Source organism: Dermochelys coriacea, chromosome 3 (assembly GCF_009764565.3).
Source record: "Dermochelys coriacea isolate rDerCor1 chromosome 3, rDerCor1.pri.v4, whole genome shotgun sequence".
In the NCBI taxonomy this organism is placed as follows: Eukaryota; Metazoa; Chordata; order Testudines; family Dermochelyidae; genus Dermochelys; species Dermochelys coriacea.
Window position 1 is genome coordinate 16,322,359 of NC_050070.1, and position 26,792 is coordinate 16,349,150.

The 26,792-nt window shown below is 39.4% G+C and overlaps 1 protein-coding gene across 2 annotated transcripts in view; it reads right to left on the reverse strand.

The window, feature by feature from the left end:
* Window positions 1-225: 225 nt before the first annotated feature.
* Window positions 226-26,792, reverse strand: part of PTCHD4 (patched domain containing 4) — a 120,406-nt gene continuing 93,839 nt past the window's right edge. For both annotated transcript variants that reach the window (XM_038396727.2, XM_038396726.2), the window contains exon 3: window positions 226-2,282. In XM_038396727.2, coding sequence (XP_038252655.1) covers window positions 649-2,282 — 1,634 coding nt within the window. In that variant the 3' untranslated portion in view covers window positions 226-648. The remainder of the gene's footprint in view (window positions 2,283-26,792) is intronic.

Below are 26,792 nucleotides of genomic sequence, written 5' to 3' on the forward strand. Positions count from 1 at the left end.
ATATATCCAGTACCTGTATCACATGGCAATATAGCTTTACTATCGGAATTAATGATAATGTTTTAACTGTGGTATATAGTTACACATTGTATATGCAAGTTGGGAAGTACTTTGGCTGAGATTGATTTAAATATCTACTTCCCAAGTGCATAGGTTTACTTTAACCAACCCGCTTAAGAAAAGCAATACGAAAAATATGGCAATTTTACTCTCCCCTACATTTCTTCCTTATTTTTTCTCATTTGAAACCCTTGTTGCTTTTTGCTGGGCAAATTTATCAAACCATTCTAGCATACACTATTTTCTTCTTGATAACTCTTCCCCTCCCCAACTTCAGTCTTACACAGGGCAGATTGATCAATTCACATTTAGAGATAGAATTTTAAATTCAAGACCACTTGAAGGACCATAGACTCTTCCTTAGTGGAGAATGGGAATTCAAAGAAATTTTTTTAGATTATTTTCACTTTTGTTATTTTGTTTAAACGAGTTCACCTTGATGTGTCATGAAATACCCCTTCTTGGTCTTCATTTTCCTTGTTACACCTGGCCAGCGCAAGCAGCTGAGATCTTTTCTCTACTTTCCCTGCATCTCTGTGCAACGCTTTGTAATATATTGCTGTCTATATTATTTTTTTTCTAAGCCTTTCAGACTGCTGTTACATGATCAGGATTCTCCTGAATCTCTATGCATTCAATCTCTTCCCGCTCCTTCCTTTTGGCCCGTTTCTTTTTCTTGTGGTGCTTTTTGGAGGGTGGGAAAAAAGTTAGGAAGACAGGTAAAATAACAAAACAGTGCAGTAGTGTGCAACTGCTGGTGAGCAGCAAGCATTTGAACAGTGTGAAGGTCAAGTTTGAAGGCACAAAGAGAAGGGGGACCAACCCAATAAGAAAAGAAGTAACATTTTGCAAAATGGCTGTCCCGTGCTCTTGGAGGGAGTTTTTTATACACTGAGTTCGGGTGTGCTCAGTTGCTAGTACAAATGTGTAAAGCAGGGGTGCACAGTGATCTATGGCAAAATTCAAAGTGTAGATAAGGCACAGTATAGAAATACAATCCATGTCTACGTTCCATAAAGTCATTAAGCCTAGGACACCCAACTCTATTGAGGTGACACTGAGAATTAACCAGAAGTTTCCCAGAGGATGAATAACCAGGAAAAAAGTCAGTATTAACACCAGCAGGATGCCAAAGCCAGAAATCAGGACAGGCATAGTTACTGATAAACCATAGTGGTCCATAAAAACAAAGGTAGGATTGAACACAATGAATTTGATGCTCTGTATTAGAGATAGTGGCCTTAACTTCTCCAGCAATTCCACCACCTCCCTTCGTGTGTTTTCACTAGTCCTGGCCACTAGATACATGCGGGAAGCAATGATGTTGTTCTCGTCTCCAGCCTTGGAGAAAATTATGTCATTTTTGAAGTGCTGGAATTCGGATTTTTTTAAAAAGGAGCTCTGGAGGATGCTGATAAAGTCACTTTTGTTGGTAGTGCTGATGTTGCCAACTCTCAGGTACTGATAGTATTGTTCAATCCAGGACACTGTATTGAAACCATGGCTCAGTGTTTTTAAGTCTTCTTGCACAGTGCCATTCCAATATTCAAGAGGTTCATAGATGTAGAATCCTATCACAGGACTGTAGTTGCTGAAATACTTCTGCTGAATGAGGGCATAGGAGACGCTTGGAGACTCACTGGCTAGGAGATTGATGATGTTGGCCCCATCACTGATCTGTAAGCACCCCATAAAGGAGAAAGAGGCATAAATGAGATACAGTATCACCGCAAATGGCTTGACATAGATGTTAGTAATCCATTCATTGTAATGCTTTCGTAGGAAATGCTGGATGAAGTGATTCTGGTAGGGGTCAGTCTCATGATGAGTAGTGTGCTGATGGCCGTCGCTCATCATGGTTTGGAACCACATAGGTTTCCTTTCCAGGTATTCTGCTGAAGGGATTTTACAACAGAAGATACTGTGGTAACGGTTCTGCTCCAACTGCCCAGCAAAGACCAAGCAAGAGCCAAAGAAGGAGAAGATATAGAAGTAGTTCAACAGGATGGAGACGCACATGTTCTGGCAGAAAACTTTCACAGCCTCGATGTTGGTGAAAGGACTGGCACCCATTCCAAAGGCTATGAAATACAAGGAACTCGTCATTGTATAGGAGACCATGACATCGGAATAGGTATCTGCTACCCTATCCTTGAATGGAAGGTTCTCTCTGGTTCTGCGCCATCCTGAAAGAAGTTCAAACACTCCTTTGGTTCCATGACCTAAAATAATAACAATAACAATGTATAAACACAGGTTTCCACTTTTCATTCTGCAATGTTAATGTGAACTTTTGGCAACTACTTTTCATTAAACAGACTTTAAAAACATTTGTTTCATTTTATTAGTTAAATACAAGTAAAATTTCAGATCTGTAGGTCCAAAGTTAGAAACTTTAATCATATTTAGGTACCTAAATAAGCTGTCTGATATTCAGAGGGGCTACTTGCCCAGCACCTCAGATAGGAGCTGATCCAATGCCCATGCAGAGAATGCAAAGACTTGGGCTCAAAAAAAAGCAAATTGTTTAGCTGCCTAAATATGGATTTAGGTTGCCTATCTTGAAGTGTTAGAGCTTAAAATGTTTTAAAATAATTATATATACACACATACACACACATTTTCTCCTTGTCTACACTTTTTTTTTTCTCTCTCTCTCTCTGCTATTAGGGCCTGACCCTGCCAGGTAACGAGTGCCCTCAGTTTCCATGGGAGCTGAGAGCACTCAGCACACAGTAGGAGGTGCTCCAAACCTCACAAGAACAGGTTCTTATTTATTGTTTAATCATGGGATGCATTTTGGGGTACATTTTGTATTGAACATGGAAGATCATTCCAGCTGTGCTCCTGGCAACCTTGATTACTGAATATAGTCAGAGTTCTGGGATTCCCCAGCTATCAAATTTTGGCACAAATTGTTTGGCTAAGATTTAATTACTGTTTTTAAATGATATCTTTAGTGAATCAGGTTAGAAAAAGTTTTTTTTCTCTGTGGAAATTTTCAACATTTTGTTCAAAAAAGCAAAAACCTGAATGCCAAATGGTTTCTTTTCTTTTTTTTTTTTGGATGAAAAGTGATAAAAATTCCAGACAAAGTCTGAAATAAAATGTCAATTTTGGAGATTTTGGTTTTCAGAATTAATTAACATTTTGGGGGGAAAGCAGACACTTATTGTGAACATTTTAGTTCAGTCGAAGACAAGTTTTGATAGAAAATATTTGACCAGCCCTAAATCTTTAGCTATCACTGTAGTGAAGAGAATCTTCCACACACAAATTGAATGTGCCATTTTGAGACTGTGGAATTAACTCCCACCAGTACTGAGGACTATCACAAACCTTACCACCTTCTGCTCCAAGTGCAAGGTGGACTTCTTCAACCAGCCTTCTCTCATATAAACATAGAGCAGTGTGTTAGAAAAATAACAACACAGACAAAATCAAAGCACTACGAAAACAAAACACTGCACTGCACACACAATTGTTCCTTTGGGGAGAGGAGGAGAGAGAGAGAGAGAATGAACCACATGTGACAAATGTGTAGTTTTAGCATAATGCACCGCTGGAAGATGCTAAGATATTATGGTTATGAAAGCAGTGTCAGAAATTATATAGAATAGAATATAACCTATATGGTCTCCTTGAGCCTGCAAAAACCCTAAAATAATGAATGAGCCATGTTCCGATCTCACAAAACATTGGTTTCACAGCATTGTTGTGCTATTTTAGTGATTATTCAGCAAAAAACATTCACTTTGGTCAAAAAGCCACTTTTCTTTGAACTAACATTTAGATGAACATTTTTTGACTTGTTCAAGTGTTTGTTAAGTGCTAAATCAGTGATGCTGCACCTTTTCCATAATTTGGCACCCTGTTACAGCACACAAATATTTTGGAACTCTTACAATTAGTCATAAAGAAAGGGATGGTAGTTGCAACTCTGTCATGACTCGCCCCCACTCCCAGTTGAGAACCCATGTTCTAAACTATCTTGCATCAAAGCCCTAAGCCAGTGTCCGCTGATGTCAATGGAAAGCCTGTCATTGACTTTATGGGGCTTTGAATCAGTAGACTAAAGAGAATTGCAGACCACGGAAGCAGACATACCATTGGACAGAGAAAGAAAGGTGGAAATTGGAAACCAGTAGAAATAGAATGTTGATATATATATATATATATATATATATATATATATATATATTCACTGAGTATAGCAAAGGAATTATAAACAGCAAGACAGGAATTGGAATTGGAATTGTATCAGAAACACAATGATAGGGAGACCCGCAGTTGGTGACTGGATAACAAAGTGTGCTGAAAAGTCTGTTGGGTTTATATTTTTATTTACATTTTTCTTATCCATACACTACTTATGGTGCCAAAAGCAGAATCTTGACAGCCATTCCGAGCAGGGAAAATTACAGCATAAAATGTCAGGTGCTGTGAATGTTTCCTGTTTTACTGGTGTGCACTGTAAATCAGTGTCCCCAGTGATATGTAAACATTTGGCCTTAAAGAAATTTTCTGGTTAACAAAAAAATCTTAATCGAAATGCTCCTCTCCTGTCAACTTAATTTTGATAACTGGTGAATTTTGCGTTCCTGGGTAAGTTCATGTGAGCCAGGTCAAAGTCGCAGTTCTACTTGTTGCACATTATCACACAATATTCCTGGGGAATTAAAAATTCTGTGCACAATATTTTAAAATTCTGCATATTTTCTTTGTCAGAATAACACAATATAATCACACCAGTTTCAATTATTTTTGGTAATTTATTTCAAAATACCCATCAGCAAGTATGTCTTTAACAGTACAGACAACAAAAAAGATTCAAGAAATGCTTTTTGACAAATAGATTCCTTACTAGGCATATTAATACAGAACTCTGAGTAATAATTCATTTAAACTACAATACAGAGCCATATTTCCCACACCCCCTCAGAAGCAGTGCAAAGGCTTGGGGGAGTCGGGGTAACAGAGGAGCTGACAGAGAGGGACATAAATTGCTGGGAACTTGGGAGCCTGGGTGGAAACTTGAAGGGTTGTTGGGTATGAGTGGGAAAAATATGGAACAGGTTTTTTGGCGGGATGGGATTGTTAGGGAGCTTCCCCCATGTAGACCCTGGCTGACCCCTAGCTCCTCCCATTCAGTCAGAAACATCTGCTCCTGTCCCCATGTGTCCTTGCACCCCAACTCAGACAACCACTCCCCCATGCATGTAGCCCTGCACTCCCTATATGTCCTTGTACGCCTTCCCCCATCCCCATGTGTCTGTTCCCCTACCCAGCCACTCCCTGTCCCTATGTGTCCCTGTGCCCTCACCCTGCCACCCCCATCCCTATTTAGCTCTGCACCCCCCCCATCACCATGTGGCCCTGCACCTCCCTCCCCGCTGTGGCCCTGTGCCTCCACAACAACAATTAAGAACTCCTTGCTTCCTCCAACAAAGGTACCACTGACTGAGCTGAATATTGGCTCAATTGATCACACTTCCCAGAGAGTTTATATAGAGTGGATCATTCATGAGTAATTTTAAAAAATCATCCAGTCAGAGACCATTTCTTCATAGGGCCTCTCAGAATGTTGCTGCAGGCAGTGAGGAAGGCAGAAGTGAGATCCTTGTAATAGTATGAGCATCAGTGCCAAAGTTTGCCTTAAAGGACACTTAGGGAGTAATTAAGGTTCTTAGAGGTGGAGCCATGATGGGGAGGAGGAGGAGGAGGAGCTCCATCTGAGGGCAGGTCTACACTACAGCCAGGATCAATGCTCTGAGATTGAGCTACTGACAGTTGATTTAGCGGGTCTAGTAAAGACCTGCCACATCAACTGCAGATCTCTCTCTAGTCGACCCCTGTACTCTACCCCCGACGAGAAGAGTAAAGTAAGTCGACAGGAGAGTTTCTCCGGTCGACCACCCCATGGTGTAGACCCCGCGGTAACTCGACCTAAGGTATGTCAACTCCAGCTACGTTATTCACATAACTGGAGTTGCATAGAGTAGGTCGACTTACCGCGGTAGTGTAGACATAGCCTGAGTAAGGGAGGCTAATAGTCAAAGTGGAAATGGCATAAAAAGTGGTGTAAAGGGCCTTCAACAGACTCCCCAGCAACTTCAGTAGACTTTGGAATGGGCCCAATAGTTCTAGGGTCGTGCTCACCAGAGGCCCTGCTACATGCTTAGAAAAGGTGTGGGAGTACAGTCTCCAAAGCACAGACTTCCATGCACTGTCTTGTGTGCAGGGGGGAAATGTTACACACCCCTCCCACAGTCTGCACTGACTTACTCCCCTTCTGTCCATTCAGGGCTACCAGAAGCGCTAGCAGCCCTCTCTCCAGTCAGGCAGTATAGGCAGTCACATTATAGTGTGCACTTTAGTGGTATGAAAGATAAGAAAAACCTTTCTCCCTCTCATATCACCCAAGCAACCATAAGCCATGATTGGGCCCTCACTGCACTGCATACACTATTGCTGTGAACTGTGACATAAAGCACACATTTCTCTTTGGTGTATCAATGCATCATGCCCTTCCTCAGGCCTCTCCACTGCCTCCCAATTCATTGTAGGGTCAATTCAAAATTACTGTCTTTCCCCTCCATATCACCTCACAGCCCAAGGCTAAACCCTTCCCTCACTCATAGACTGTACATCTTCCTTGCCCACCTCCCACCCACAGTAATTCTGAGCACACACAGAATCAGGTTCCCTAGCTGTATTTATTCCCATCCCTTCTCCTCCTGCTCATCTAACAACGTCCTCTTCTCTGTCCCTTCCCACTGTTTCTTCCTCCTTTGTGAAGGAGCCTTCGCCACTGCATTTTTGTCCATCTGGACATCCCACATGTTTTTCCCTGCCTCACTAACTACCTTTACCCCCTTATCTTTGGTACTTGATTTCTGCTATTTTCCTGATGACTGAATATGCTAATTTTATTTCCCATATGCTATCTAGCGACTATCATTTCCTGCAACACATACTTTGGACTATTCCGGTTCTTATTGCTTTCTCGCTGGTCAACTGGGGCATCATCTATACTTTATGAGATGGATAAATGAAGCTTGACTTCTCATCAGGTGACATAGCAGAGCTAGGAGGCAAATGAGTGTGCAAGAGCTAAGATCTTTGTTAGAGCAAAATGTTTTTTGTTTTGTGTGAAAACGTTTATCTTTTCATGACACAAATGACTCCTTTTCCATCAAAAGCAACCCCTCCCCCCCTAAAAAATTCCAATACCAGCTAATTTCCACATGTCATTGACATGGACCTGTGGTGGTCCAATCAACCTCTATTATTTTTTCTGTAAAATGGGTTCATTGCCCTCTCCTGCACTTAGAATCATGTTGTTATGAATTCCAGATGCCCTTCATATCATCTGAACTTTCACTCACGTGTGTGTGTGTGAAAATTACTCTGTTTGCTCAGCACAAATATTTCACCCTGCTTCCATAAGCCCTCCCAACTCTTTCTCCCTACCAACTCCCAGTAGAACATTGAGAGCTCATTTATGGATTCAATCCTGCAAGGTGCTGAGCACTCTGGCCTGATCCAGCAAAATACTTAAGCACACACTTATCTTTCACAGATTAATAGATTCCAGGACCAGAAGGGATCACTGTGATCTTTCTAGTCCAATTGTCTGTATAAACATAGAACTTCTCCAAAATAATTCGAAGGGCATATCTTTTAGAAAAACATCCAATCTTGATTTAAAAATTGTCAGTGATGGAGAATCCACTATGGTCTTGGTAAGTTGTTTGAGTGGCTAATTATTCTCACTGTTAAAACTTTACAACTCATTTCCAGTCTGAATTTGTCTAGCTTCAACTTCTAGACATTGGATTGGGTTATATTTTTCTCTGCTGGATTAAAGGACCATTATTAAATATTTGTTCCCCATTTAGATACTTTATAGACTGTAACCAAAGCACCCCTTTCCCTTTGCTTTTTTAAGCTAACTAGGTTGCTCTTCTTGAGTCTAACACTCGGCATGATTGCTAATCCTTTAATCATTCTTATGGCTCTTCTCTTAACCTTCTCCAATTTACCAGCCTCCTTCTTGACACCAGAACTGGACACAGTATTCCAGAGATGGTCAAAACTTGCCAAATACAGAGTAAATCTAAAGCAATCTTTTTATTCCTACTTGAGCGTCTCCTGTTTATGCATCCAAGAATCTCATTAGCACTTTTGGGCACAGCATAGTACCGGAAGCTCATGGCTAGCTGATTATCCATCACAATCAGCAAACCTTTTTCAGAGTCAATTCTTCTCTGGATTGAATCCCCCATCATGTATGTGCGACCTATATTCTTTGTTCCAAGAAGTATACATGTGCTTTTAGCTATGTTAAAATGCATATTGTTTGCTTGAGCCCAGTTTACCAAGCAATCCAGATCACTCTCTATCAGTGACCTGTCCTCTTCCTTATTTACCACTCCCCCCATTTTTGGTGTCATCTGCAAAGTTTATCAGTGATGATTTTATCTTTTCTTCTGTGTCATTGAAAAAATGTTCAGTAACCAAGAACCAATTCCTATGGGACCCCACTAGAAAAACACCCATCTGACAATGATTCCCAGTTTGCCATTTCATTTTGAGCCCACACAGTTAGTCAGTTTTTACTCCATTTAATGTATGCCATGTTAATTTTAAATCTTTTTAGTTTTTTTAATCAACATGTCATGTGGCACCAAGTCAAATGCCTTACAGGAGTCTATGTGTATTACATCAACACTATTACCTTTATGAACCAAACTTGTAACCTCATAATAAAAAGATATAGTTAGGCTGACAGGATATATTTTCCATAAACTCATGGTGACTGGCATTAACTAAATTACCATCCTTTGATTCTTTATTAATTGAATCCCATATCAGTTGTTCCATTATCTTGTCCAGGATCAATGTCAGACTTACAGGATTATAATTACCCAGGTCATCTTGTTTACCCTTTTGAAACATGGGCAAATTTATCGTTCTTCAAGTTTTCTGGGACTTCCCCAGGGTTCCAAGTTTTATTGAAAATCAATATTATTGGTCCAGCAAGCTCCTCAGTCAGCTGTTTTGAAACTCTTGGATGCAAGTTATCTGGACTTGCTAATTTTAAAATGTCTAACTTTAGTAGCTTCTATTTAACATTCTCCTGACCAGTGGAATGGAAAGAGTATTATCATATGATTTGACTACATCATTGTTTTTTTCCCCAAATACAGAACAGAAATATTTATTGAACACTCCGGTTCCTATCTTTTCTACATTATTATTGATAATTCTGCCATTTCTGTCTAGTAATAAACTAATATCATTGTTGTCATTCTTTTTGTCCCTAATATACTTTAAAAACTCAATCGTATTGTCCTTAAATCTGCTGGCCATAGATTCCTCCTTGTGTCCCTTTGCTTCCAATTTATATTCATTACTATCAACTTCCCCTTTCTTCCATTTCTTTTCTATACATTTTATAGTTGCCTTCACTTCCTCTCTAAACCTGGTATGCCTTTCTTCTTCAGTTGTGGCTTTTGAGGCATCACATATTTGGGGCATGACATTTTTCTTCTTAAATTCTTCCTCTCAGCTTCTTTGGCTCATATTTTCTTTTGTTTTGTGACACTGGCCTTGTTAACGTACATATTTCACTGGTCTGAGATATAATCTCTTTGCACATTATAAATATGATAAAATCCTGATCTCTTGGACTTAAGGTACGATTACATTTTAGTTATGTGATCAGTTCCTCTTTATCTGTCAAGACAAGGTCTAATGTAGAATCCCACAGTGTTGGCTGCAATACTTTTTGAGTTAGGAAATTGTCATCGATCATATTTTGAAATTCCAATGATATTTTAGTACATGAGACATCCAGCATATGGTATTCATATTGAAATCCCTCACGATGACACCACTTTTCCCTCTACATACTATAGAAGAAGCTATACCAGCAAAAGTTACTTGTATAGACTGCCTTTAAAGGCTCACTTTACTATACAATCATCTCCACTACCCGTCCCCATTCCAGTGATTCTATCCCAGTGGATGCCTGGGGGGCGGAAAATGCTTTGTACATTGTGCATCCTTTTAATAATCCTTTTCTGGAAACTATGCAATTCACAGAGCCTCAGGTGTCAACTGATTGCTAAGTGGTTAATCATTCTTTTACATTTGCAGCATTCAAGACCATATTCCTCTATTTAAGCAGTTGCACTCACACAGCTCTTGTATACATTTCTGCATAGGTCATACACCTCTCAGCAGACATGTCCAGAGTTTTCATCTGATAAGAAGAATTTTGTACTTATAATAGCAATTTTCAGCTTTATAATGCTTTGCAAATATAAATCCTGTAAGCCCTTTAGAACCTCCTGTGGGATAAGTATTAGTATCCTCATTTTACAGATGGGGATACTGAGGCAAAGGTTAAGTGACTTGCATGAAGTCATACAGTGAGAAAGAGGCATTGATGGGAATAAAGCCCCAAACCCAGTCTGCCATAGAGTAGCTACAGGACGGGTGACATATGACATTTATTATATGGTAGTAGTGTGAGACTGGGCCTCAACAGTGTTAAGCACCGTACAAAACACATAATAAAAGACAGTCCCTGACCTTAAGAGTTTAGACTGTAAATGAAAAATGAAGGTGGGCGAATGGAAACATTTCTACTCCCTCACCCCCATTTTACAGTTGGGAAACTGAAGCCCAGAGGAATGAGAAGTGACTGGGGCAAGGTCACAAAGGCAGCAGTAGCTGTGAACCACAATATGTGGAAGAGTGAGGAATCCAACCTAGTTCTCCTAGAGCCATAGTGCAGTGCTTTAATCACAAGCTCTGCCTTCCTCTCTAAAGAGGGATCCTGCACCCTGCCCTGGAAACACCCACTAGCAAGTGCAGTAAAACACCTCTGTTTTATGAATGTAACGAAGGAGACATTTCGAACCACACACACTCCTGGAATCATACGCGACAATATATAAAATCCAGCCAGAGGCCCAATGACAGCACCCTGCTGAAATCATCATCACACTATGGACACTACTTTCTCTCATTTGAGATTGCTCCAGATCCTCAAAGGTATTTAGTCTCTTAATGTCCTTGGATTTCAGTGGAATTTAGCAGCTTTTGAGGAATGGGGCCTTTGTGACACTTTCAGGACTGAATATAAGCAATACTTTTTTAAAAACATGATGAAATAGACTTGCAGGTGCATTGCCCTCTTGATGGCATTGCGTGTAGGATAACACGCACTAATGCTGATTGGATTTATACAGACACAATGAGAAAGGTGTTGTACTGCTGTGTCTCTCTTTCTTGAAAAGTATGCAGTACAGAATTGCTCTTAAAGTCACACATCCCTCTAATAATAAAATGGCTAGTTAAAAAAGCTGGCTTCTATAGCAGGAATGTTAAATGAAGCGCAGTGAAATATCATCCAGCAGAACTGCACATCTTTACTGAAGTGGCCCTGTAGGGAAATCTGTCTCAGGACATTGGTTTTGACATATAGTTTAGCACTTTGAGCAAAAAACCCCCCACCCTGAACACATTTATGCCTAAAAGATTTTTCTGCTGCCTTAACATACTTGTGCCAACCTAATGATATTTTGCATGCCTGAATGAATAGTTTCCAGCTCCTGCATCGTATTCCACTTCCCATGTGAACCCCAATTAGAAAAAATCATGGAATGAATTGCTCTGCACTCTCTGACAGAGGTGAGCAGTAGGGCTAGTGCTGTCATCTTTGTTTTAAATGTTTGCATTTATTTCTATTAGTGTTGATGTTTCCTGAGGTCTTTTAAATACCCCTCAGAGTGATGGAGGGGCCCAAAAACATGCTGGTCTCTTCACTGCATTTTAGGAGTTCTTCACTGATAGAGATACCATGAGCAATTCAAGTTTTAGTCCTTGGGCCAAATTCAGAAGATGGAGTAAGCTAGACTTCCCCTTAAACTTACTTGAGGGTGAGATTTTCACGATTGCTCTGCTGTCATTGGGAATTTCACTATTGCAGAGTCAGGTCACAGTGAGTACTTCCAAAGAGCCCACTCTCAGTTTCCATTAAACTTATTTAAACCCAGTCTATTGCTGTGTAAGGAAGGCTGAGCTCCCACACTGAGAAGCTGGAAGAAGATACAAGTTAAAGGAGCCCTCATGCTAATTTTACTTTCACCTACCTATGGATCCTTGGTATGTAAATTACACCCCCTCAGACTGCCGGATATATCAGTAAGGCGGGTGACAAGCAGTGAGTGTCACTCTTCCCCTTCCTCCCATTTCCTGCTCTCTTACTTTCATCAGCTCCCTTTTCTTGCCAGACCCTCCATCCTGGTTTTATCTCCAATTAAAAATAGCAACAACAACAAAAACAACCAACTACAAAACGTGTGACTAAGAAAAGATGCCAATCACCACCATGTTCATTTGCTTCGGTGTTACAGCCGTGCCCCCAACCCTCCATTTGTTTGTGTTTCTTAGACTCTGTGCCCACCAGGGGAAGGACTGCTTATATCTGTATCTGCACAGACAACACAATGGGGCCTTGATCCTGACTGAATAATAATAACAATAATACATAGAGACTGGGAGTGGCTGGGTCATTACACATATTGAATCTATTTCCCCATGTTAAGTATCTTCACACCTTCTTGTCAACTGTCTAAATGGGCCATCTTGATTATCACTACAAAAGTTGTTTTTCTCCTGCTGATAATAGCTCATCTTAATTAATTAGTCTCTTACAGTTTGTATGGCTACTTCCACCTTTTCATGTTTTCTGTATGTATATATCTATCTATCTATCTTCTTACTATATGTTCCATTCTATGCATCCGATAAAGTGGGCTGTAGCCCACGAAAGCTTATGCTCAAATAAATGTGTTAGTCTCTAAGGTGCCACAAGTACTCCTGTTCTTATAATGAATAAATATATCCATGTCATATTAAAAACAGTTGAAATATTTACTGTAGATGTTAAAAAGCAAATGTTAAATCAAAATCTTCAAAGTCAAACCTAGCCAAGGCTTGAATGGGAAAAGAATGCAAGGAATCAAAGTGTACAAAATCTTTATGTCTTTGCAGGTAGCACAAGACTCTAGATGATAATTTAGCAACTTCGATTTCAAATCTTTTCCTAGTTATAGCATCTACAACCACTTTTTGGAACTGCACTGCCATTGGCATTGAGTATGAGATCAGACTTTAGTGCTGGATTTGAACCAATGACCTACTAGCCCTGCAGAAAATGTGTTACTAACAGAACCATGCTGGCATTTTTCTGTGTTCAAGGTTAACCTGACACTTTTTGTTTTAAAGTCACATTTTGTAACCTCACAGATTTTGGATGTTCTTTCTTTCTTTCTTTGTTCAATGAGTACTAAAATGCCTAATAATAAAAACCACTCTGAGTTGGAGTAGATGAAATGTAGAGCACAGATACAGATGGATTTGTTTAACAATTAGCTTGTCATGTGATTTACATTTGAATCATTACATATAGCTTGAAAATTGTATATATCCCCTGAATACCACTTATTTTTCTGCTGTGCCTTAGCAATGATTAAAATCCTTTTTTTCTTTTTCTAATCTATGCCTCTAGATTAACTTTGTAAATAGCGATTATACAAACAGAAATTGTCATCAGATAATGCAGCTTTAAGTGACACATAGAGAAACCTGAGATGAATTTAGATCAAATTACTAATTATTTATTTATTTATTCATTTATGCCAATACTACTGGACAGATTTGTGAAGCTGATTAGAAGACTGAAGCTGCTAAGTACAAAATGGATCTATGACTAGAAGGATCAGAAGGAAGATTGGGATTTTGAGATTACCAATGGGGTCACAGGGAATGGAAGCATTTTAGTATCAAATTGGTTAGTCCTTGTAAAATAACGTGATGCAATCTCTAAACTCTGATCATAATTGAAGCAGTGAGTTTGGGTATTTACTGTTCTTCAGTTCTAGGAGGTAGTAGGAAAATTTGTGGTATTCAAAGAAAAGCAACAAAAATTATCAAGGGGCAGGAGGAGAGATTAAAAGGAGCAAGTGTATAGAGCTTGGCTGAAGGATGACTGAGATATTTGTGAGTGTGACAGGAAGAACAGTCCATACATTTTTGAAGGATGTATTCACAACGGAAGGGGAAGAACTGTTTAAAGCAGTAGTTCTCAACCAGGTGTATGCAAACGCCTAAGGGTACACAGAGGTCTTCCACAAGTTACATCAACTCATCTAGATATTTGCCTAGGTTTACAACAGGCTACATAAAAAGCACTAGCGAAGTCAGTACAAACTAAAATTTCCTACAGACAATGACTTTTTATACTGCTCTATATATTAGCCACTGAAATGTAAGTACAATATTTATATTCCAATTGATTTATTGTATAATTATATGAGAAAAATGAGAAAGTCAGCAATTTGTCAGTAACAGCGTGCAGAGACACTTGTGTATTTTTATATCTGGTTTTGTAAACAAGTAGTTTTTAAGTGAGGTGAAACTTGTGGTATGCAAGACAAATCAGACTCCTGAAAGGGGAACAGTAGTCTGGAAAGGTTGAGAACCGCTGGTTTAGAGGTATCCAAAGAGGAAGGGTACAGCTAAGAGCAATGGGATTAAAATTAAGGGAAATTTTAACTGCTATTCAGATTAAACCTTCCAATAATGAGATCCATTAGTCTGTGAAATAGTCTCCCCCGGGAGGCTGAAGTTATCCTATTGCTTGAATAATTTAAAGCTAGACTGATAAAGCAATGTAGGGAACAATTTCCCATTGGAGCTAGGTTTCCAGCTCTGACTTCTATGAGCCAGATCCTCAGGTGGTGTAAATCAGCATACCACCCTGGAGGTCAATGGAGCGAGGCTGATATACACCAGCTAAGGATCCGGCCCTATGGCTCTATAATCATTTTGTTTTTGTGGCTTTCATAATACACCAAATAGTCTAATGAAGGCTGTTTTTGGTGCATAAAATTGGTGTGTTCTTACGAGATGGCCAGTTCAAGATAGCTCTCTCGATGTAAAATCCTACTGGATGCAGGGCATCAGTAGTTGTTACCCCCTTGATCCAGCTAGTCAAATCAACCTCATACTCCTCACCTGGAGTCTACCTCAGGTAGTGACACTGATGTAAAATCTCTAGTGCCTTGTTTCACATTGAGATATCTATCCTGAAGTAAAAACACTCCCACCCCCCGCCCCCGAGAAGGCAGAGCCTTATACTACAGTGAAATATCTCTGGAAACAGGTGAGCTCTCAGATGCTGTCTAGGTAATTTTTTTTAGCCTTTCTGTAGGTGTAGGATTAGCTGAAGTTCAATGCTAAATGTTAACTTTAATCTTTTTTTTGGGGGGGGGGGGTTGTGTGTGAATAAAATATAAGGGGCTGATATGGGGGGAAAATAACAAAAAGCCCATCACAACTTCTGCACTGCACAATGGCATGGAGGAAAGCCTGGACTTTGTTGCTCTTGCCAAGTTAGTCCCTGCATTTAAAAATCTAGGTGAAAAGTGTGCTGCAGAGAACTCAACTCCATACTTCCAGATTCAGAGCTAGACTTACTTGTGCTTATTAGCCCCTAGAATTGTTCACAAGAATGAGTGCTCACCAGTGTGTTAAAGGTGCCACAACTGGGATGTGAATGAGTCTGTTGCTACAGTGCAGCCAGTGGCAGAACTAACAGGGCATTGGGTGACTGCCCCCCCAAGGTGGCCTTACGTGTTCCTGTGGCTCCTTTTCAAGCATATTATGCAATTGACAGAAGGAGCTCATGACACAAATTTTCACACTGACTTGAAGAGTGAGCCCATCAAGCACTTATCTGGCAGCAGTGGCTCCTGTCCTGCAAGACTGCACTCAGTTCTCTGTTCCAGGTATTGAGACATGGTGGTTGGGGCTGAATGTGCTATGTATGTTGCAACACCAGTCACTCAAATTTGTCCTTTCCATCTCTCAGTCATAACCGTGGGGCAGCCAGGCCAAACCCAACTGGAGCTGTGACCCCATATGCCAAGTTGCAATGCTCAGAGTGGAGAGCTGGGTCCAGTCCCATGAGGCAGGAGCTGCCACTGGCTGGCTTAGTGTGGGGTGGACTTGCTATCCAGCTCACAACCAATGACCCATCACCACCCTCCGATACAAAACCTGGCTCCACCACTGAATGCACCCCAGAATAGGTGAGCTTTTCTGGGCAACCTTGAAAGTGAGGTAACGGTTTTTGAAGTTTTAATTTGTTTGATTTTAATAAGTTTGATTATTTGTATTATGGGAGTGCCTATAGGCAACCACCATCAGGGACCCATTGTGCTAGTGGCTGTATATATGTAAAGCAACAGGCAGTCCCTGACTTGAAGAGTTTAAAGTCTAAATTGACAAGACAGACAAAGGAAAGGAAGGGAAACTGAGTCAAAGACACTCTCCCCATAGCAGAGTAGGGACTAGAACACCACTCAGTTCAGTCCCCGCTCCACTAGCCCATTATGTCTCACTAAAACACATGTACATAAATAATCATAATAACATATTATGCATGGTATACTGAAGCTTTCACCTTGACGGGTCTCAAAGTGTTATAGTACAGTGCAAAAAGAAAAGGAGTACTTGTGGCATCTTAGAGACTAACTAATTTATTAGAGCATAAGCTTTCGTGAGCTACTGCTCACTTCATCGGATGCATTCGTAATGCATCCGATGAAGTGAGCTGTAGCTCACGAAAGCTTATGCTCTAATAAATTTGTTATTCTCTAAGGTGCCACAAGTACTAATTTATTAGAGCATAAGCTTTCGTGAGCTACAGCTCACTTCATCGGATGCATTCGTAATGCATCCGATGAAGTGAGCTGTAGCTCACGAAAGCTTATGCTCTAATAAATTTGAAGTCTCTAAGGTGCCACAAGTACTCCTTTTCTTTTTGCGAATACAGACTAACACGGCTGCTACTTTGAAACCTATAGTACAGTGCATTACAGATAGCACAAGTAGTCAAGGGGATGGGGGACTGGGACAACTAGCTGAGTGGGAAGGTTGGGATGGATGTCTGAAGGAGGCAGGCATCCTATGGAAAAATAATATGTGATCATGTTATTAAAGACTGTATCATAATGCATATGCAAAATGCCAGAATTAAGGTCATACAGACAACCTTAAGTCTGGCATTTCCTAACTTCTGAGCACTTGATAGCAACTTTAGTAATATACCTTTAATGTAGTTTTAATGGAAGTTTTATGAGTATCCTCCTCCATTCAATGTGTGGCCCTAAGTGTTATTTATTGCACACCGTTCAAATCCTGCACTCGACACAGAATTATTAATAGTCCCCTTGGTGATTCTAAGGTGGTTTCACCACGGTGTCTTTGTGCATTGCATACATCAATGAGTTTATCTTCACAATATTCCTGTGAGATTAAGTAATATGATCCTCCCCATTTTACAGCATGGGAACTGAGGCACTGAGAGATTAAGCTAAAATTGTCAAATATCCACTAATTCTGGGTACCCAACTTGAGACATCTAGGCTGTTATTTTCCAGAGTAATTAGCAATTTTATAGCACTTTATATGCTCAAAGCACAGCACCAATTGACTTCAGTTGCAGCTTTGAGTGCTCAACCCTGCTGCAAATCAAACCTCAGGTGTCTCACCCTGGGCACCCAGAAAATGAGACAGACACAATTAGTGATCACGTGTGAACATTTTGATTTAAGTGACTTGCCCAGCATCACACAGGAACTCTATGGCAGAGGCATGGATAGAATCTTAGCCATGAGACCATCCTATCTCTTCTTGCAAGCCTGTGTCCCATACATTACACATCTTCCAACTTCTGCAACGAATGAGGCAGCGGTCCTACAAGTAAGAGCCTCTTTCACTACATAACCCTAATTAATCTCCAGACTGCTGTTGAGTGTGCCTGGTGCAGAGCTGGAATTATATTGAGGAGTTCCTTCCTGGAGAGTAGCCCAATGTTCAGTCCCCTGGACTCATCACAAAGCTTGATCAAATCCTCCTATATAATATCATTGCAAAAAATGGGCTAGCTTAGCATATACTTCAGGGCAAAACTCCCATGGATTTCAGTCATGTGCAGTGTTGGTTTTATAACCATGAGCTGTGCTGGCTTGTGTAAACCTTAAAAATCACCAGCCCTTCCCCACGCCACACACACACTCCAGTTAGCAGCATTTAGCAGCTTATTGATAGCTTATTAATATGTACGAAACCTGACCATTAGCAGTGTGTCCCAACAAGAGATAATTAAGTTTTTGGCAGCATTCTAATAGCATCTGAAAACTGTTTCCATTTTCTCGGGGCCCTCCCTCCTTAGGGCAGTGTCAGACTGATGAGTTGTCCTCCATTCTTACATTTTATTTTGAATGTGTCCTTTCCTTCTGAGAAACATAACCTGGGGGGAAAAATGAGGGAATAAGGATTGGAGTGGGAACCCTGTCTCTGATGGGTTTGTTGCTCTGTGTTTCACAACAACCAGTAATAGAGATTCCTAAGGGCTGGTTTACACACGTTTTAGACCAGTATAACTATATGGGTTAGAAGTGTGACTTTTTACTGACATAATATACTGGTACAAACCTAGTGTGGCTGTATAATATCAATATAAAGGTGCCTTATAGCAGTATCGCTTATTGCCCTTCCTGTACAGGAATAGTTATGTCAATATAAAACATCTTTATACTGATATAACTGTGTTCCCATTGGAGGTGCTGGTATCATTAAAAAAGTATAGTTTTCTAGGCAAAGCTTTAGGTTTAAAAAATATTTAAAATTACTGAGAATTTTGCAAGCTGAACAATTGATTTTTTTCTTGGCCTTGTAATATTTGAGGATGTTTGGATCTGGAATTTTGGTTCAGGCTCATCTCTTTCTTCCATTTAAAGAAACTGTTAAGCAGGAGATTTTTCCCTGTAAAAACCCTGTACAATAAAAAAAATGAGGGGAATAAGGAAATTGATGGACTCATAGGCTCATACACTTTAAGGCCAGAAGAGACCATCATGATCATCTGGTCTGGCCTCCTGCACATTGCAGGACACAGAACCTCACCCATCTAATCCTGCAGTAAGTCCATAACCTCTGGCTGAGTTACTCCACAAATCTTGATTTAAAGACTTCAAGTTACAGAGAATCCACCATTTACTCTAGTTAAAACCAGCAAGTGACCTATGTCCCAAGTTGCAGAGGAAGGCAACCCCTTTGCCCCCAAGGTATCTGCCAATCTGACCTAAGGGAAAATTACTTCCCAATCCCAAATATGGTGGTTAGACCCTTAGCATGTGCTGAGACCCATCAGCCAGACACCTGGTAAAGAATTTTCTGTAGTAACTCAGAGCTCTCCTCATCTAGTGTCCCATCTCCTGCCATTGAAAATGTTTGCAGATGCAGATGGGCTATATGCCATAGTAGGCATCCTTGTCATACTGTCCCCTTCATAAATGTATCAAGCTCAGTCTTGAAACAAGTTAGGTTTGTTTGCCCCCCATTACTCCCCTTGGAAGGATGCCCCAGAACTTCACTCTTCTGATGGTTAGAAAGCATTATCTAATTTCAAGCCTAAACTTGTTGATAGCTATTTTGTACCCATTTGTTCTTGTGCCAACATTGACCCTTAACTTAAATAACTCCTCTGCATCCCTGTTTGTCCTTCTAATTATTTATATAGATCAATCATATCTCCCCTTGGCCTTCATTTTGTTAGGTCAAACAAGCCAAGCTCCTTAAGTCTCCTCTCATAAGGCAAGTTCTCCATTCTTCTGATTATCCCAGTAGCCCTTCTGTGCATCTATTCCAGTTTGCATTCATCTTAAGCATGGGAAACCAGAACTACATACAATATTCCAAATACGGTCTCACCAGTGCCTTGTACAATGGTAATAAAACTTCCTATCACTACTGGAAATACCGTGCCTGATACATCCTAGGATTTCATTAGTCTTTTTCCCAGCTGCATCTCAATGGCAACTCATAGTCATCCTGTGATTGACCAATAGTCTTTCTCCTCCTTTGTTGCTTCCAACTGGTAAATGCCCCACTTATAGCAAAATCTCTTGTTCTTAGTCCCTAAGTGCACCACCTTGCACTTTCCACGATTAAATTCCATCCCATTTCTATTACTCCAGTTTTCAAGGTAATCAACATCTTCTATAATATTTCAGTCCTCCTCCATATTAGCAATACCTTCCAACTTTTATCATATACAGATTTTATTAGCTCACTTCCACTTTTTGTGCCAACATCATTAAAATGTTAAATAAAATCTGTCCCAAGGCCAATCCTTGAGGAACTCCTCTAATAACCTCCTGACACTTCACCTTTCAATATGACCCATTATACTCTCCCCTTTAATCTTTCCATTCTCATGTTAATCACCATCTTCTCCAGTTTAACTAATGATTTCCCATCTGGCACTGTATCAAAAGCTTTACTGAAATCCAGCTAGATTAGATCTACTGTATTTCCTTTTTCTAGAGAATCAGTTATCTTCTCAAAGAAAAAGATCAGTTTGGTCTGGTATGATCTACCTTTTGTAAAACCATGAGGTATTTCATTCCAATTACAATTTAACTCTATACCTTTAAGTACTCTTTCAAGATTAGTTCCAAGACCTTGCATACAACTGAGGTCAAACAGGCCTGTAGTTTCCCAGATCATTTTTTTCCCAGTTTTCTCTGCAACCTTTCCCTACAATTTTTTCCCCTTGCTTGTAATGCAGGGTTTAGATTGTTTCTGCAACTTGGACTTAAAGTAATTCAAAGCCTCCTCCATGTTCAGATCCTTGAGTTCTTCAGTCTAGTCAACTTCCCTAACTAATTCTTTTAAATTGTAAAGGTTGCCCTTTTGAAATCAGGGACCTTGTTGCAGATTTATTTTTGTTTATCCTTCTATTTAATTTAAGCTGAATTAACTCATGATCACTAGAACCAAAGTTGTCCTCTACAGCCAGTTCTTCTATAGGTCCTCGCTACTTACCAATTCTTAATCTAAAATGGTATCACCTCTTGTTGGTTAGGTGACTATCTGGTGAAGTAATCTGTCATCTCTCACATCCAGGAATATCTGGGCCCTCTCATTATCAGTAGCATTTGTCTGCCAATCTATAATTGGGAATTTAAAGTCTCCCATAATCACACAATTCCCAGTATCATTTATTTAATTAAAATATAAAAGAGGTCTCTATCCATTTCCAAATCAGATCCTAGGGTTCTTGTAGCAGACCCCAAGCACTATCCCAGTGGAGCTTCTGTTACCTTTCTTTCCCAAAGTGATTTAGACCGAAACAGACTCCACGTTATCATTCTATCACTTCATATTTGTTTACAGTCTGCCTCATCATTAATATACAATACTATTCCATCACCTTTTCCTTTCTTTCTATCTTTCCTGAACAGCACATACTCTTCTTTACCAGTATTCCAGTCAGGACTACTATTCCATCATGTTTCCATTATCCCTATAATATCTGGTTTCACTTCCTGCACCAGTAGTTCTAGTTCCTCCATGTGTTTACCTAGGTTTCTTGCACTTCTATACACACATCTTAGTTATTTCCTCTTGGCCTCACCCAGGGTCCTTGTCTGATTAGGTACAGTCATTTTACTGCCAGTATAATCGTACCTCTTGTTTGCCATTCTCCTATCTGCTATCATACCTTTCTCCATTGCTGTATCCTCTTTTACTTGATTTTCCTCCTGCCCAATATTAGAATCAGACATGGAGATTACAAGGGCTTTTCCCAACTATCTCCCCTAAATTACTAGTTTAAAGCTCTTTTAATCAGTTGTGCAAAGCTCCATCCCAGAAATCTATTTCCTTCCCTATTCAGCTGGAGTCCATCCCGTGAGAACAGTTCTCTGCATGTGAATGCTTCCCAGTGGTTAAACATCCCAAAGCCCGCCTTCTAGCACCATTGCCTGAACCATTTGTTGATCATCATAACTTCGTCTTGCCTTTGCTCTCCTCCCCTAGAAACAGGTAGAATCCCACTGAAAATCATCTGAGCCTCCATTTCTTTAAGCATCTTCCCTAGCCTGGTGTAGTTTTCTTTGATGCAATCCAATAAGAATCTACCAGTATCATTTGTTCCCACTTGAATGACAATCAGTGGATTATTTCCTGCTCCCATTAGGATCCTCTTCAGCCTTAGGTCCACATCCTGTATCTTAGCTCCGAACAGATAATACACCCTTCTGTTCTCTGGATCATTTCTGGTAACAGGCCTGTCTGGTCTTCTTAGTAGGGACTCCAAAGTTATATAGATCTGCCTCTTCCTGGTGTTGGTGCAATTCTGCAGCCTCCCCTCTTCTGTTCTTCTTACTGGCTACAAGTCATCTTGTTTTCTGTTCTCACACGAAATCTCCTGTGAGTCATCCTCTATCCCCCTGGGGGTTCCAAACTCTGGGTATCTCCTTTATCTCTTCTCTTCTTCTTATAGGACTAGCCACTCTTCTCTTCTTCCTTTTCTTCCCATCTTTCATTACTGCCTGCCTCTTCCTTTCAACTGTTAAAATTCCAAATGCTTTGATTGTTCTTTCTCTTTCCATGTGTTTAATACAGGTTAAAACATATTTAATAATGGTTACAATGGGAGAGAGCTAGTGATAATTTGAGGCCAAACTCCTGAGTAGAGCTGTCTGAATAAAAAGATTTTTCTGTTCGTAGGCAATTTTGAACAAATGAAAGAAAAAAAATTGTTTCAAGTTGAACCAAAACAAAAATTTTTTCAAAATTCTCCGCAAATCACAAAGGACTAAGAAATTTGTTTCGGGTCAAATGAAAAATTTCATTCAACCAAAAACGAAATGTTTTGATTTGATTTTGAGCTTTTTTTTTTTTTAAATTTGTAAATTATTTTTTAAAGAAAATTGAAGGAAATTTTAAAACAAAGAATTGTTTTGAACCAAAAAAACCTTTCATTTAAAATTTTTTTGAAATAGTTCCCCTCCCAACTTGAACAATTAGGCAAAACCAATAATGACAGGTTTCAGAGTAGCAGCCGTGTTAGTCTGTATTCGCAAAAAGAAAAGGAGGACTTGTGGCACCTTAGAGACTAACAAATTTATTAGAGCATAAGCTTTCGTGAGCTACAAGTGAGCTGTAGCTCACGAAAGCTTATGCTCTAATAAATTTGTTAGTCTCTAAGGTGCCACAAGTACTCCTTTTCTTTTTGCAAAACCAATACAAATTCACAAAATGTTTTGGTATTGCTAAATCTACATTTTCTGCATAAAAAAATTTCAGCTGAATAATTTTGCCCAGCTCTACTGAGTACATTAACTGTTTGATGGCATAGCAGTAAATAATAATTTTAAAATTCTTGGGTCAGAGAACCCACTAGCTAATAAGTTTACTTCTGGAAGTACACTAGGTTCAGAAGAAAGAAAATGTCAATTCACACTGAAAGCAAGGTATTGATTGCCCCTATTGATCATAAACTGAGGGCATACTTCACTTTATATTACGTTATGCCTGCAAACCCTTGTGAGTGGTGCTTAGCAGTGTGCATTCATTGTATTGAATTTGCTCTGAAAGTTAATAATAATAATAAATATGAAATAAACGTATGTATAAAACACCGCAATTTAGATGTTTGATACACAACAAACTTGTATGTTGTTTAAAAAAAGAAATTGTAAGCAAGTCTGCCTTCTAATAGTGCCTGTATACTGGTTTATTTTAGATGATTGATTCTAAGAATACTGTTTATTCATCCAAAATATCACATTGTAACAGCTTTCTTTCAATTTTAAGGAACTAAATGATGTTCAGATCTTGTCATGAATTACCATTATGAGACTGAACCAGATATCCATATGGGTTCAATCCACACTTTTTTAAACTGGAAGATTATTATGCTAATAGCATTTTTCATTCATAAGGATCTCATAACACTTTACAAACTTATAGTGATACTAATTGCAAAGCACCAATGTTAAAAGAACATTGAGGGTAAGGTTAAAATTTTAAAAAATCTTGAAATATTAAAATTCAGATTCTTATTGTAATATTAACTCAGCCATATTACACATTCTTTCTGTTTTATGGTATACATTTTTCAACAGAAGCACTGAAATATTAATATGCAAATGTAACCAGAAAAACAGAAATAAAAAATATTGCATATGTACAAAGCAGCTGAATTAATATTGCTCTCGGAATCTGATTTACATATAACTTTATTCTTGCATTAACATACATTACATTACATTTATTTGTTTTTTAAAATAAAAGGAGAAAAACAAGAAACTTGATTTGACTAATAATGTTCTCATTTAAAGCCTAGGTATATATACTGTTTTGCTGTTGCAATATTTTATTTAGAAACAGTGTTGGCTACTCTTGCAATTTTATGACAAGTCTCTTTAAATAAGACACTTTTCTTAAAGCTCCATCTCTGGAACTCATGTGAGGATCTCTGCTTTCATTTAGAAACAGAAAAATAAATGTCTAGCTCTCATGATTGTGGAGAGAAACATCTAAAAGTATGAACCTTAAGGACTCAAAAACTTGACGGCAAATAGAAGAACCCACATTTATAGTTTTCAGAAATCTCCTTATTTTTAAGCCAATCTCATCATTTTGGGGGGCCCGACTCATGATTTTTGAATGCTAGAGGTTGGCAATACTGGGAAGGCCATGTGGAGTATAAAATAAATCCTAGTGTTATTTTTTTAAAATGTACTTTAAAAATAGCCTCTTTTTCACCATATGCCTATTGCTACTGCCAGGTTGCAGTCTGATAGCTCTATCCAATGCTGACGACTCTGGAACAGCAGCATAGAGAATAACTACAAATTCTGTCATCTGCACTGGCCAGAAAATTTGCTGAAAGTTAATTTCAGTTGCACTGAATTTTATATTCACTCACACAATTGTTTTTGCCCTGGAAGGGCTTGCATGCTTATCCAGTGGGGGGAATAGAAGCAGACAGTATGATTTCATCTCACCAGTCAGAACTCAGTTTAAACTGAGGTCTACCCAGTGCAAGAGGAAACATGGAAGGTCAGAAGCTCTAAAATATTCTAATTTATGTTGACAGGTGATGTTTCTCAAGGGACCTGACACTAGTAAGGAATTGGTAAAATACACAAATCATTAAACCTTGCCCCTGTTATACATTTTCCCATGTCTATATACATTGCCTCTGCTGGAGGTGGGGTTGTGTGTTAGGGGCAGATATTTTAGAAGCCATTATGGCAGTTGAGAACTCCCCCTATGCTAACAGAATTTTATCCCATGCCATCTGAGCAGGGCAAAGGCACTGTAACATTGAAAATATTCTGGGCCAAAATCAGTTCCTATCAGTTAATCAAGTACATTGAAGATTGACTATTTCAGCACAGATCACAATCTGTTCGTAGTGATTCTTCTAACAGAAAAGAAGACTAAGGGTTATGTTTTTCTTAAATAGTATCAGCCCAGTTGTTTTGACATTTCCTAGTACTGATTTCCCAGTGAGGCCCATGAAGGAGTTATTTTAAAAAATAAGTTATGTAGCAACGTAATTTTATATCTGCATTTTACATATTGAGTATGGCATGTTCCCGACCCTAAAAAAATTAAAATCTAAAGAAGACAGTATAATCAGATACATCCCTTTAGAGTAAACAACTTTCTACAACCTCATTTGCATAAATCTTTAATTCTGATGAAAATAATTTACAGCCATAAAACATGGAGACCCCAAAATTGTAAAGAATGTGAATAACTTTGAATCTAAAATGAGTGATATCCCTCAAAAGGTAGGACATTGGAGAGCTATGATCATATTCTCTGCATAGTTTTTCAGCACTGTAGAAAAAATAGCGCAAGATACATATGCACACACATCTATATATGGTTGAAAATGTTAGGCCATTGAAATCAATGGAGCTATGCTTTTTTACACCAGCTTAGAATATGGCCTATTCTATTCAGGCTCTTAGCCTGTGCCCGTCATGGTAATAAACTGCGTTGAACTTTGAGGAAAGAGCACAGATTGTAGGAGGAAAAGTTGGAGGAGGCACCAGGAACTCAGTTTGTTGGCATACGGCTGATGATCACACTGCAGCTCCTCCTTGGGCCCAAAAGTGAGCTGATGGAACCATTTCATTCCAAAAAGCACAGCCAGCAGCTCCTGTTCTATCTGAGTATACCCCATTTCTGTGTCAGAGCTTTACAAGTAAATGCTATAGGCTGCTGGCTTTGCATCAGTCCTGCTCCTAGCTTCCTTCTGAGGCATCGCATTGTAGCTCTAGCTACTCCACATGTGCCTCACTTATGATTTTCTTTACTTTTTAAAATGTCTGTTCTTCGCTGTCTCTGACTATTCCCAGCCTGCATCATTGTGTGTTAAGTGTCTCAATGGTTCACAGGCTTCTGATAGGTGTGTGCATAATCTGGAAAGATAGTTGGACGTCCTTACAAATTACTGGACTCCATACACATCCTTTGGCGTGGGCATATCCTTAACAGCCCTCAGTTTCTCTGGATCTGTCTGGAGTCCAACAGAGGTATGATATAGAGAACTTCAGTTCTTCTCAGCTTCAGCTTGTCTGCATTCAGCCTATTATTCTGTTCTCTGCACCTGCTTAGGAGTCGTTGCAGCTTGATATCATTGTCCTGAGCTGCTGTTTTTCTTGACATCTCCTCCTACAATAAGAATGTCATCAGCTACAGTCTTTTAGCCTGGAAGTTCTTCTAGTCTCTGGTTCAGTGTAGACTGGAACATATCTGCAATGGGCTAATGC